The 13,002-nt window shown below is 35.6% G+C and overlaps 2 protein-coding genes across 7 annotated transcripts in view; one reads left to right on the top strand and one right to left on the bottom strand.

Moving 5' to 3' along the window:
• LOC123320787 (thyroid receptor-interacting protein 11-like) overlaps positions 1 to 5,711 on the top strand; it is a 36,734-nt gene extending 31,023 nt beyond the window's left edge. For both annotated transcript variants that reach the window (XM_044908223.1, XM_044908226.1), the window contains 3 exons: positions 1,452 to 1,677; positions 1,822 to 2,025; positions 5,186 to 5,711. In XM_044908223.1, the coding sequence (XP_044764158.1) occupies positions 1,452 to 1,677; positions 1,822 to 2,025; positions 5,186 to 5,706 (951 nt within the window). In that variant the 3' untranslated portion in view covers positions 5,707 to 5,711. The remainder of the gene's footprint in view (positions 1 to 1,451; positions 1,678 to 1,821; positions 2,026 to 5,185) is intronic.
• A 3,049-nt stretch (positions 5,712 to 8,760) lies between these two features.
• Positions 8,761 to 13,002, bottom strand: part of LOC123320883 (zinc transporter ZIP1-like) — a 43,199-nt gene continuing 38,957 nt past the window's right edge. For all 5 annotated transcript variants that reach the window (XM_044908382.1, XM_044908389.1, XM_044908375.1 and 2 more), the window contains 2 exons: positions 9,138 to 9,344; positions 8,761 to 9,013 (listed from right to left, as the gene is read on the bottom strand). In XM_044908382.1, coding sequence (XP_044764317.1) covers positions 8,925 to 9,013; positions 9,138 to 9,344 — 296 coding nt within the window. In that variant the 3' untranslated portion in view covers positions 8,761 to 8,924. The remainder of the gene's footprint in view (positions 9,014 to 9,137; positions 9,345 to 13,002) is intronic.

Below are 13,002 nucleotides of genomic sequence, written 5' to 3'. Positions count from 1 at the left end.
GGTAAGAGCTGGGCCTCTTGCCGCGACACGAGGCCTTAAATCATATTCTCTGAGGCGATTTCTTATTGTCTGAGTGCCAATTTGCACCTCATGAGTTTGCCCAAGCTGAATTTGAAGGAGGCGAGCGGTTGCAAACCGTTGTCTCAACGAAGAAACTCTCAAGTAACGTTCTTGAATGGCAGTTGTTACCCGTGGTCTACCCTGTCCTGGTCTTCGGACATTCATACCTGTCTCCCTGAATCGCTGCAACATTCTGGACACACTTGTATGGGAAACTCCAAACCTTTCTGCAATTCTTGTGTATGTCCACCCTTCTTCTCGCAAAACTACCGCTTGAGCACATTCCTCTTGGGTCAAATTGCGTGTTTCGAGTTGCATAGCGATCGAGTGTAGAAAATCAAGTGAAAGAAAAACTATTGATCACTAGAATTGATCGAGAACAACTGAGCCAATACATTCAAAATCTGATAATATCTTTTTTTTATTCCTGGTGGGAAAAAACATCTGTATTGAAGAAAACCGTTGAAAGTGGATAACATATGCTGCATAATTCTGATAAAAATAATTATCATTGAGAGCACCTTCAGTTGTAGAATAAATTTGAGATTTCCATAATGTGCGTTAATTTTTTTGCGCAATGTTGGACGCTATCTAATAAATATTTGAACGTTTTGTAAAATAAAAGTATTCTTCATATTTTCTTGTATAATGCGCCGTTTTCGAGTAATTTGATGTTCAAAAATCAAAAAGTATCTGTGAAATTTGAAAAATTGCGTACTTTGGCTGAATACAACACACGTCCACAGATGTGTAGTCTCATAGATTTAGAGGGTTAATCTGAAGGTAATTATGTTTTTCCAGGGGTGACACAGCTCATTGTAAAAATTTAAAATGGTATAGACAAAAGTGTTTCTTTTGACCTCAAGAATCTACCGTTAAAATATTTGTTCGAATTGTACGAATCAAAGATTCGCCCTGTATAGTATGGCACATTTTTCAAATTTTGATCGAATAGTTTCTCTTGTGGTGCCATAGAAAACTGGATGTGGCATTTGAAATAAGAAAATAGTTTTTGTTTCTGATATAACCGGAAGTTGCTCCTTTATGAGAATATTCCAGTACACAACACATTGGTAGGTACAAATTTTAAGCTCAATATGTCCTCTAGTCCTCCCAAAACATCTTGTAGACGTCACCCTGTATTATAGCTACTTGGCGATATTAGAGTAAGTATTTGTTACAATATTTCAACATTTCCATTCAATTTTAAAGCTTTCTTTAACCCTGCTAATAACGATACTAAAGGACGCTTTAAGCCTTAAGGGATTAGATTATGAGACTGGACGCTAGTCTTCTAAATGTGTGCAATCTTGTATTTTTACTGCTAGATTTATGTTTGATCTTTTATCTTAACCTGAGAAATTAGTGTAGCAGGATATTTTTTCTTCCAGGCAAGATTGAACGAGGTGGAAAAACGAGAGAAAGACTGGAGCAACACTTATACATCGGTGAGCATCAGAGCCAACCAACAGAACGAATCCCTCACGCAACAGTTACAATCGATGACGTCACAGAGGGATGAATTCTGTAAGAGGATGTTGGATCTAGAAGATGAGAACAACGTTAAAGAAGCTGCACTCACGAATCTGCAATTGGTGTTGGAACAGTTTCAGAGAGGTATGAAATTTTTTTGACTCAAGTTACAAAAAGATGACTTTGTTGGGGTTACAACTCAGTCCAGTTCAATTCTGGACCTTCAACTTTCAAAATCTTTGCCAGAAGCTTCAATGTCTCATCAATTCTTATCTACCCTGTTTTCAGATAAAGAAGCAGATGTTGTTAGGGAAACAGAGCGCATTAGAAGGCAGGTTAAACACGAGCAACAAATCCAAGAAGATTTGAGGAAAGAAATAACAACTTTGGAGAACCAGATAAAGGAGAGCAAGCAAGGATTACAGGCTGCTTTGCGCTTAACGGATCAATTGGAGATGTCTAAGAACCAAGTTTCAACACTAAAGGAGGAGGGTATGTACAGTTGATGATGTTATGCATGTTAGAAAATGTATTCTCTATGGCCTAGGCGTAACTCAACCTGGTTATCGATTCTGGATTCCTCCGAAATATTTGAAATTCTAACTACGAAAAGGAGAAATTTAAATTGGTTTTAAAATTAAAGAGCGTTTGAAATTGCTCATGAAACTGGATGTAAAATATAACATATTTGGCTGAAAATTCTATTCGATTCTGAATTGAAACTTGACCTTTTATTACTGATAAGGAATTAATTGCGGAAAATCAATTCTACGTTCCTGTAGACTTAGCGAATCGGACAGACGGAAAGGAACTTTCGATATCATCCTAAAGTCTAGAATTATACCTAAGGCAACTTCTTCGAAATGTCTTTTTTAATTTGTCCCATTTACTGATAAAAATGATTGTATTAGTTGAATTATGGTGGAAGCAATTTATGGTATTTGAATATACAGAATATTTATTTAGCCTGTCTTTAAAATTCTTCGACTAGTTTCATGACCAAAAATAAGTACAGGGTGGGTTTTAATAAAGAGGTATAAAAAAAATTAATTATCTTTCTAAAGTATAAAGTGGGAAAATAATTACGTTTTGGCACTCACCCCCTTGCGCTATAGCCTCTATCAAAAAAAATTTTAATGGCAATCCTCTACATGTCAGAAATCATGTAAGAGGTAGTAGAGAATACTTTTTAATAATAAAAGGCAAAGCTGAGAAAATATTGTTAATTTTGGTTATCCCATAAGATTGGAAATGGTTGACTCATCATCACTTTACTCGTCGGCCATTACTGGTACCTACTAGTGAGTTCTACAAGAATTGTTATAGCTAATACGCTAGAGCCTACTCCATCATCTTACATATGAGCAAATTATAAGAAAAAAATTAACGATAACTATCGAAAATACGAGAAAAAGTAGCAAAAATAATAAATAATATTAGTTTTACTGGTGATAATAATAATCAAAAAATAAAAATAATAAAAAAATAAAAAGTCTGAATAATTATATGAATTCAGAGTAACCAATAATTTAACAAATGTCCGTATTTTTCATTGACAGTTTTTATTCGGCCAATTATCAAATATCACTTAACAAATAACAATAATTGGGAAGTTGGCCAACTCTCACATTATTCTTGTAGTTACCAGAATGTTCGTACCCATTGACTTTCTGTTGTTTGAGCTACGTAATATCCTTCATTGTACTAATAGGTTTGTTTAATCTCCTGATTTTTTATTATTGTTACTGACGATAATTTTTATGGTTATTTGTGAAATATCAGCTGGTAATTCTGGGTTTTTGGCATCCCGGATTGTCAGCCGATATTATCACAATTAACTGTATCAACTTCTGACATTTTGTATTAATTTTTTTTTTGAGTTTTGCATACCTATTTTCGTGTGGCTTTTTTACAAACTATATGTTGTAACGTATGTCGTTGATCGTTTACTGCTGTGAATTCGTACTAGATTGTGAAAATTGAATGCTTCTCAAATGCACGCAGAGAGATTATAATATTTTAGGAAGAATGTGAAAGTATTTTTTCTCATTTATTATGCATATCTACATATTTATATCGAATAATTCACATTCATCCAAAATAATGCACACTGCCATAACACACTGCAACTCATCATCTTGAAATAATAATAAAATATGAACAAAATTTATGTCGACTTTTTTTCCACTTTCGATGTTTTTCAAAAAAATTAAAAATGCATTGTTTTCGTTTGGGGAAACATTTTACTATTGTATCTGTTATAGTACTGTATTTTCCACTAAAAATTATCTTTACTCTTAAGTTCTGTTCATTCCGAGCATAATATGCTGATTAGACTTATCGTTTATAAATATTTTATGAACAGCTGTAAGTAGGTACATTTTCACATACTTTTCTGCACGCTTGACTCTGTTTTCCAAATCTCATTTGGTAACTGTGAGTTGTTTAGATACTCAGATTACTGAATGAGATACGGAAAATAAAGTTGCCTTTCTCCCACCGTTTTCGTTTTCTTTCGTTGATTTTAATTTATGTTTGATGTGTTCGCTTTGTTTTATATATTATTTTATTAATTCAGAGAAAACGATGAAGACGTTGCCGGATAATTAGTGTTATATCTGAAAGAATATTGATAAAATCTGTTTTATCGTTATATGATAGAATACAGGGTGTTCCAAGTAAAGTTTACACTATAGACTATATCTAAAGAACCGAATAATATTATTTTTTTCTCAAAATTTGAATGCCTGGGAACTATTATACCAAAATATACTCTTCCCCATGTGGTACTTCCGGTTATACCTGAAGTTGAGGCAAACTTTGTTATTCCAAATCGAACAGCACATATTTTATTAAGTTTTGTTTTCTTCGCAAAATTGTAACTATGGTTTATTTGAACTTCTTCATAGCCAAACCTAAAGATCTTGAGATTTTAATTCTTTTCGTTAAACTTCTCTAAAATCTTCAGATTTAGGTATAGTGTGAAATATTGTTAGATGAAGATTTTTGCATCTCATCTAATAAATGATCTATTACAGAGTGTTATATTGAAAAAATGAACTTTTTTGTGGTTAACTCTGCCACGCTTATACCCGGTTTCACAAATCTTCGTCGTTTTCTCTCATCTTCTAACCAGGTTTTTTATCTTATTTGGTCAACTGACTTATTTCCAACAGTTTTGATTTTCAGCGCATGGATAACAAAAGCATGTTGCATTTCAGAAGGTACAGAGTGTGAGTATTACTTCAGGTACTGGTTTCTTTTACCATATCGGTTCCTGGGTAACTCTCACATTCTGGCTAGATACTCAACACCCACATACACACACAAAAAAGAGTTTGTATGATTTTATTTTTAGTTTTTATTTTTATTTGTATCTCATTTCCGATTATTTCGTTTAATTTCCATTCAAGAATATCTTATTTTTCTGAAAATTAAGTAGATATCCAGATACTTTCTCAGTACACTTGGAATGAAAATAGGTGTTTAAGATCATCTATTTTATGCATGTAATGAGCTGAAATAAAAAGTTATAGTTGAAATACTGTCGCGGTTTAAAAAATAATAACCTATACACGAGCTATTGATTGTTCGGATACATTCAGAACAGTTTCTTATTCTTGTCTAATTTACTTAATAATGAATTGTACAGTTTCAGTCCTTACTGAAAAGCTGCACCATAAGGAAGAAGAACTCAAGGCGGTGACTAGCCAAACTGACGGTAAAGTGGACAAGTCTCTCGTCAAGAACCTCGTCATAGGTTTCGTCACGTCCAACAAGAACCTGAACAAGGACCAGAGGCAGATTTTGAAAATCATAGCCACCGTTCTCGATTTCAACGAGCAGGAACACAAGAAGGTCAACCTCAACCAGGATCATCAAAATACCTGGCTGAAATCTCTGCTTTCTCCGATGGCGGACGACGTTCCTCCGAACGAGTCGTTGTCCAGGGCTTTTGTACATTTTCTGGAGAACGAATCCAAGCCTAGGGTGATTCCCAGTCTTCTTCCTCAAGGTAATAGTAGCGAAACGTCGTCCACTTCTGCCAGTAGTGCCAGAACATCTCCAACGCCGATAGTTCTTAACGAAATCGTTTTGCCAACTTTCTCGGACTTTCCGCAGCATAGAAATTCTAGTTCGATTCTGAAGGGTGTTCTGAAGGACAACCCTTAAATATGTTTTTTTTGAATACTAGTTTGCATTTTTGGATAAAAGAATTTTATAATTATTGTAATTATATTATATTGTTATACTTTTTCATTCCTGAAATTTTACTGATATGTGTTATTGTCATTCGGTTAGTGATCTTCATTCTATTAATGTTTTCTGGTTCTTATTTTTTTTTGGAATGTTTTTACTCGGAAATTGTTTGATTGGTCACAACTAATACAGTGATACTTTTTGTTGAATTTATCATTAGAATTTTCTTCCGCAGTCCTGTATGAATTTTATTGAAATACCTGTATAAACTTTTTATTTGTTATTGAATAAAAACAAGAGTTTTGAAATGGTGTATTTTTATCAAGAAATCAGAGGTCAACAATAAATAGGTATGGCCAACTGAATTAGACCAAATCGTGGCTAGTCTTTACACAGGTGTTCAGTAACTACACTGCGCAAAACAATTAACGCACATTATGGAAATCTCGAATTTATTCTACAACTGAAGATGTTCTCAATGATAATTATTTTTATCAGAATTATGCATGCATATGTTATCCACTTTCAACGGTTTTCTTCAATACAGATGTTTTTTCCCAGCAGGAATAAAAAAAGATGATATTATCAGATTTTGAATGTATTGGCTCCATTCTAAAATCAGTTTTTCTCGATCAATTCTAGTGATCAATAGGTTTTCTTTCGTTTGATTTTCTACACTCGATCGCTATGCAACGCGAAACACGCAATTTGACCCAAGAGGAATGTGCCCAAGCGGTAGTTTTGCGAGAAGAAGGGTGGACATACACAAGAATTGCAGAAAGGTTTGGAGTTTCTCATACAAGTGTGTCCAGGATGTTGCAGCGATTCAGGGAGGCAGGTATGAATGTCCGAGGACCAGTACAGGTAACACACGGGTAACAACTGCCATTCAAGAACGTTACTTGAGAGTTTCTTCGTTGAGACGTTCAAATTCAGCTTGAGCAAACTCATGAGGTGCAAATTAGCACTCAGACAATAAGAAATCGCCTCAGAGAATATGATTTAAGGCCTCGTGTCGCGGCAAGAGACCCAGCTCTTACCCCAGCCCATCGAAGGGCGCGTTTGGATTTTGCGAGAGAGCATATCCATTGGGAAGAGGCCGATTGGGAAAGAGTTCTCTTCACAGATGAGTCTAGATTCTGCCTCTACCATTGTGATCGACGTTCCCTTGTATACAGACGTCCACATGAAAGATATGCTCAGTGCAATTTCCTGAATACTACTGGTTTCGGGGGAGGATCGATTATGGTATGGGGTGGAATATCTTTGACTGCTCGCACAGACTCAGTGGTCGTTGATAATGGAGCTATGAATGCTGATAAGTATATAAGGAACATTCTTGAAGAGCATGTAGTGCCATTTGCCCCATACAATGGTGAAAATTTCATTTTTATGGACGATAATGCCAGACCCCATCGTGCGCGCATCGTTCAGGAGTACCTTGAAGAGGTTGAAGTCTCTCGAATGGAATGGCCAGCAAGAAATCCAGATCTCAATCCGTTTGAGCAGGTTTGGGACAACCTCAATAGAAGGCTGAGAAGTCAGAAAATCATCCAGCTACTCTTAATGACTTAGGAATCCAACTCGGAGAAATCTGGGAAGGATTACATCAGAACATTTTAAGATCACTCATTTTGAGTATGAACCGTCGTTGTCGAGCTGTCATTAACGCAAGGGGTGGAAATACCAAGTATTGAATCACTTATCAACATTTCAGTATTTTGAAAATTGTTCATTTCTCTTCTTCCACATAAGATTCGGTGAAATCCTGAATTTTTCTTCCATTTAATGTGTCTTGTTTCGTTCAAAACCTTCCCGAGGGAACATAAAAAATAAGTTATAAAGTCAATGTAGAGTTAACTTTCATTAAAATTGAGATTTTCAGAATGTGCGTTAATTTTTTTGCGCAGTGTAATTCCAAATGGAAACCCATAATATCTTACACACTGTTGAATTCCTTCATACAGGGCGAGTCGTTGACTCGTACAGATATTTCAACAGTAGATTCTTGCGGCCAAAACAAACAATTTTTTCCTTTACCATTTTTTACGAACCGGCTCGGTTTAAAAGATTAAGGATGTTGAAAAACCAAAAAAAATGTTATTTTCATTTCTCAAAAACAGTTTTATCGAATGGAATGAATGTCAATGTCAATGTAGAGTTAACTTTCATTAAAATTGAGATTTTCAGAATGTGCGTCAATTTTTTTGCGCAGTGTATGTATGTGACCGAACTTCAAGAGGAGTTTCTGTACATGGAAAGCAACAAAAATGTGGAGAGAAGATTTTGAAAACTCAATCCTATACTTCTGGGCAAACAAATAAGACAAACAAATTGTTCATTTTAAAATAACTTTTTAAGGTGTGCATCGATTTTGATCAATTCGTTGTCTATTTGTAGCCTACTTCATCTAGTTTATCACCGGATATCGATTCTGCAGGAATTTATATTAAATTTGATAGTATACAGGGTAAAACTGAAAGTTGGAATTTCCTCTAAATTTCTGAACACCCTGTAGAGGTAATTAGTGACGAAATGATGGTCTTTTAAATGGGATTTTGAAGCGTGATCTTCTCTAACATTTTCTTCTTTAATTTACGTCAACAGCTCTTTCCTGAAAGGAAATACGATTTCTCAAATGAAACTATGCAATTTATAACATGAACAATACATTAAGAATATACAGACAAAGTTATGACATTCTAATATTGAGTATTGCCCCCACGCGCCCTTATCACTGCTTCTATGCGGAGGGGTAAGCTTCCAATACAATTGGCAGTTGCCTGTCGTGGAACGTTTTCCCATTCTTCAAGAAGAGCTGCTCTTAGAGCTGGAATGGTTTCCGGTTTCGCATAAGCCTCCCTAACATCTGCCACACCTGCTCAATTGGGTATATTATTTTTGGAGCTCACTTTATATTAGGGGAGGACAAGGCATCATTTACAGGCAAAATGGGGAAATCGAAACGATAGCACAGGTCCAGGAACACAATCGTTTCAAGGAGTTTGTCGCTTTCAACACTAGGAATTTTATTACGAATATATATTTCATCTTTTGTTATCGACTGTCGTCATTAAAATATATTCACATAAATTAAAATACAAAAAGTTGGTATTCATAAAATTATAAATACTGCAAATGGTTCCACTTCAACACTGGTAGGTCAAACCTAAGACTAGAATCGTTTCAGATCACGTTAAACTTCTCATATCCTCGTGGTGATGATGATGGTGTACAGGATGTTCGTGTCCATGCTGGTGACTTCCGTGACTGTGGCCAGCTAAAAAAACAGTAGAGATGATTTTCACGAAAAATTCGACCTCTTTTGCTTATGTAACAAATATTGAGTTTCATACGAGTTAGAAGCTACATTCTCATTTTTATATTTATATAAAAGGACTCACTCATAATTTGAAGACCAGCCATTAGAATAAATCCCAATATTATAGATAATAATTGGTATATACCACAATGGTCGTTATTTCGCTCTCTAGCCAGAACTTCGAAAAAAACCACATACAATAGTGTTCCAGCTGCCATTCCTTGTAGGATGAGGGCAATTAAGTTGACTTCATTAGCACCTTCTGTCAATAGAAGACCAGCACCTATACCTGAAAAAAATTTTATTCTATCAATATCAACGCCTGTCCCTCACTTTTTAATATGGCAAATAACAATATTTTGAATTGATTATAAAGTGAATATTTCAACGGAATATGCTCTCTCGTGGAAAACATAGTTGGCCCTACACTTCTGCCTGTCGGATAACCAGACTTGACGCTCATTGATTCTTAAAAACGTAGACGAGTAAAGGAACTATATGGCCGGCAGATGAGGAAGTATAGGGTGTCACAATGAAAAGAATCCACCTATTGGATTATTATCGCTTGCGACACTAACGTAAGCAGTTCAAAGGTTTTTGAATTTATTTTTCAAAAACGTTGAGTTTGGTCTTTAAATCCAGACCTCTGAATGGCCATTTTGAATGAAGCCGAATAACAAGTTTTGGATTTAAAAAATTTTGTTCAATAACTAAAGAGTTACTTCGAACAGTATTCAGAGAATTTCCTTTCTGTCCCAAATAAGTAGGCATAAGTAAGTGAGCAGCGAAAGTACACTAAAGTTGCAATTATTGAACCTCTGATAACTTTTAAAATATAGACTGAAAAATTATGACTTGGAAATAAATAAATGTCAACAATAATATTTACTTTCATAAGGATTATTATCGAAGTTAATAAATCTGTTAAATGTTAAATGAGCCATTATTGTGACTTACATATTCCAATGTTAAGAAAGGTCATTTTTAGCTACTACACACTATTTATACTTGATACTATAATTTGAGATAATAAGACTCGCGTTATCATGATCGATATTTCTGTCGAATCGTTGAAATAAAACAAAGCGTATATACAGGGTGAGTCTTTGACTCGTACAAATATTTTAACAATAGATTTTCGAGGTAAAAAAAAACCATTTTCCGCTCGGTTTAGAAGATACAGGCTGTTCAAAAACAATAAAAAAATAATATTTTCAGTTCTACCTCACAAACGGTTTTATCGAATGAAATGAATTTCGGAATAAAGTTTATCATTTATTTGATTAATCTTTTTCGAACACAAGATATCCCATGTCCCATGTCTTTCTCATTATGACCATTACGTACCATATACATAAATACCAAAAATTCAAAGAACCCAACCCTTTTAAACTAAGTTAGACACTATCTAACGTATATTGGAAAATTTTGCAAAATAAAAGCATTCTTCATATTTCCTCCTACAATGCGCCGTTTTCGAGTAATTTGATGTTAAATTGAAAAGTATCTGTGAAATATGAAAAATTGGTACTTGGGCTGAATACAACTCAGTTTAAGAGATCCACAGATGTGTGGTGTGAGAGATTTAGCTGGTTATGATGTAGGTAATTTGTTTTTCCAGGGTGGCACAGCTTATTATGAAAACTATATATTTGAAAAATGAACACTTCAATGTTGACACAGTACTTTTATGCTTATGAATGTGGAATAATGTGCAGGAAGCCAATCCAGATGCACTTAATCTTTGCGACTTTTAACCAACATTAACTCTTCTCGAACAACTTAAATTTTGAGTGTCAATAATTTAATTTTCTTCCTTAGCAAAGAGAAATACAGGGTGACAATTTAAAAACTTGCCAGGACAATTATGTCTCGACAAGGATGTTTTCAGAGAAAATGCTGGAACAGGTCAATTTTCATTTGGAGGGGGACAAATTTTGAGCAGAATTGTAAGCCGAAATATCCTCAACCCTAGGTGTAGGGGCTATCACCCCTAAATTGTTAATGGGGAATAGGGGGTGAGATTTACCTCAATTGAAAGATCACTTGACCATCTACATGCATACTATGGTTTGCAAATTTTTATTGATTCCTTGAAGTAGTTACAGGAGGTGACAATTTGAAAACTTGCCAGGCCAATTATGTTTTGACAAGGATGTTTTCAAAGAATAAGCCGGAATAGGTCAGTTTTTAAAGAGAAGGGGATATATTTTGAGCAAAATTGTAAGCCGAAATCTTCTCAAACCTAGGTGTAGAGGCTAAAACCCCTAAATTCTTCATAGGGAATAGAGTGTGAGCTCAATACTGTAAGGCAATATGTCTCTCTACATAATACTATTCTCAGTGGCGGCGGAAGGCGTAGGCGACGTGGGCGACGGCCTACGGCCTCGCGGCTTGAGGGGCCTCGCGGGCCGAGGAGCCCCTCGCATCAGGTTTATGCAATAAAAACAGTGAACGTGTCTAAATCTGAGGGTTTTGGGTATATCCAGATAATTGTTCTGCCATTTTCAAGTTCCACCAACATGTTTGGTATGAGACATATTCCTGTAGCAATCTAAACAAGTTAATTTAAAAGTTCCTTTACTTTACTACATTTGCGTACATTTTCAAACAGTATCAAAGAATATTGATTAGAGTCGAAGAGTTGATTAAGGAAAACCGTTTTGATCTTCAAAATCACTTCAGAAAGGAAGGAGTAGCCAAAAGGAAAAGAATGTTCTGTCATGAAAACAGCGATTAACATATACATTCACTCAAGAAACTCTATGAAATAGACCGACTTTTTAAAAAGCGCCTAGTGTAGAGGTACCGAGCAAAGATTATAAAGTTTTGGTACCGAGTAATTGCCGGGCTAGGGCCCTCACTGCGAGTCGGTGGTCTATTGGTTTTTATCAGCGCATCAAAGGTCTCTACACGCGACAATTTCGCTCTGCATGAATAGCGCTTTGTTTTAGGTACTGCGAAATTTCGCTCGAAGCGAATAATTTTCGCCCGAGTGACTTAACTGTGGACGCTTACCTTGAGGATCCACTACACCGCTTGAGCTTGACGTCCAACAGAGGGCTTCACAAGACTTTAATTGGGTTATCAACAATTTGACATTAACTCAATTTTCAGAATGAATCCATGAAACCATGAAATTTTTTCATGCTTAAATAGGGATGTTAAAGAAAAGTCATTGAGACTCACTAAATTGGCGTATATAGTTTATAATTCTATACGACTATGATATTAGGTACTTTCGTTTGCATAAAAAGTGTAGCAGTTTTCTACACTCGAGTTGATTCACACCAGTCTAGAGGGGCTGTATTTTATCTACACCTAGTCAAAAGGAGGTGTAGATAAACTACACCTATTCTAAACTGGTGTAAATCCAATCAGCAAACGAATACTTAAATCGAGTGTAGAAAAGTGCTATACTTTTTATGCAAACGAAAGGACCTATACTGAATGCACATAAGTGAATAAAAGGCTTAGTTCAGATGATAGCGCGTAAACGCGCGATCCACAAACCGCGCGACTAAAGATACAGAGGAGTCAAATATAAATGTTCATATGCGCGTAGACTCCTCTGTATCTTTAGTAGTCCGGTTTCTGGTTCGAATCATCTGAACTAAGCCTTAAGATACAGTGGAGTCTACGCGCGATGTCGCGCGACCATATGAATATTTGTATATGACTCCTCTATATCTGTAGTCGCGTGGTTTCTGGATCGCGCGTTTACGCACTATCATCTGAACTAAGCCTACTAAATACACTGAGGCCTAGTTCAAAGGATCGCGCGACTCCGGCAACCGTTTACGCGTAATAAATTACGCGCGACCATGTAAACGGTTGACCGAGTTCAACACAATCTTGCACTGTGTATGGATCCAATTACAGGTTGTTGCGCGTTCATTTAAACTAGTCCTCAGTAGTTATTTTGAAATTTTTAACTAAGCATGATC

Source organism: Coccinella septempunctata, chromosome 1 (assembly GCF_907165205.1).
Source record: "Coccinella septempunctata chromosome 1, icCocSept1.1, whole genome shotgun sequence".
Taxonomy (NCBI): domain Eukaryota; kingdom Metazoa; phylum Arthropoda; class Insecta; order Coleoptera; family Coccinellidae; genus Coccinella; species Coccinella septempunctata.
This window is presented reverse-complemented; position numbering and strand designations above follow the sequence as displayed.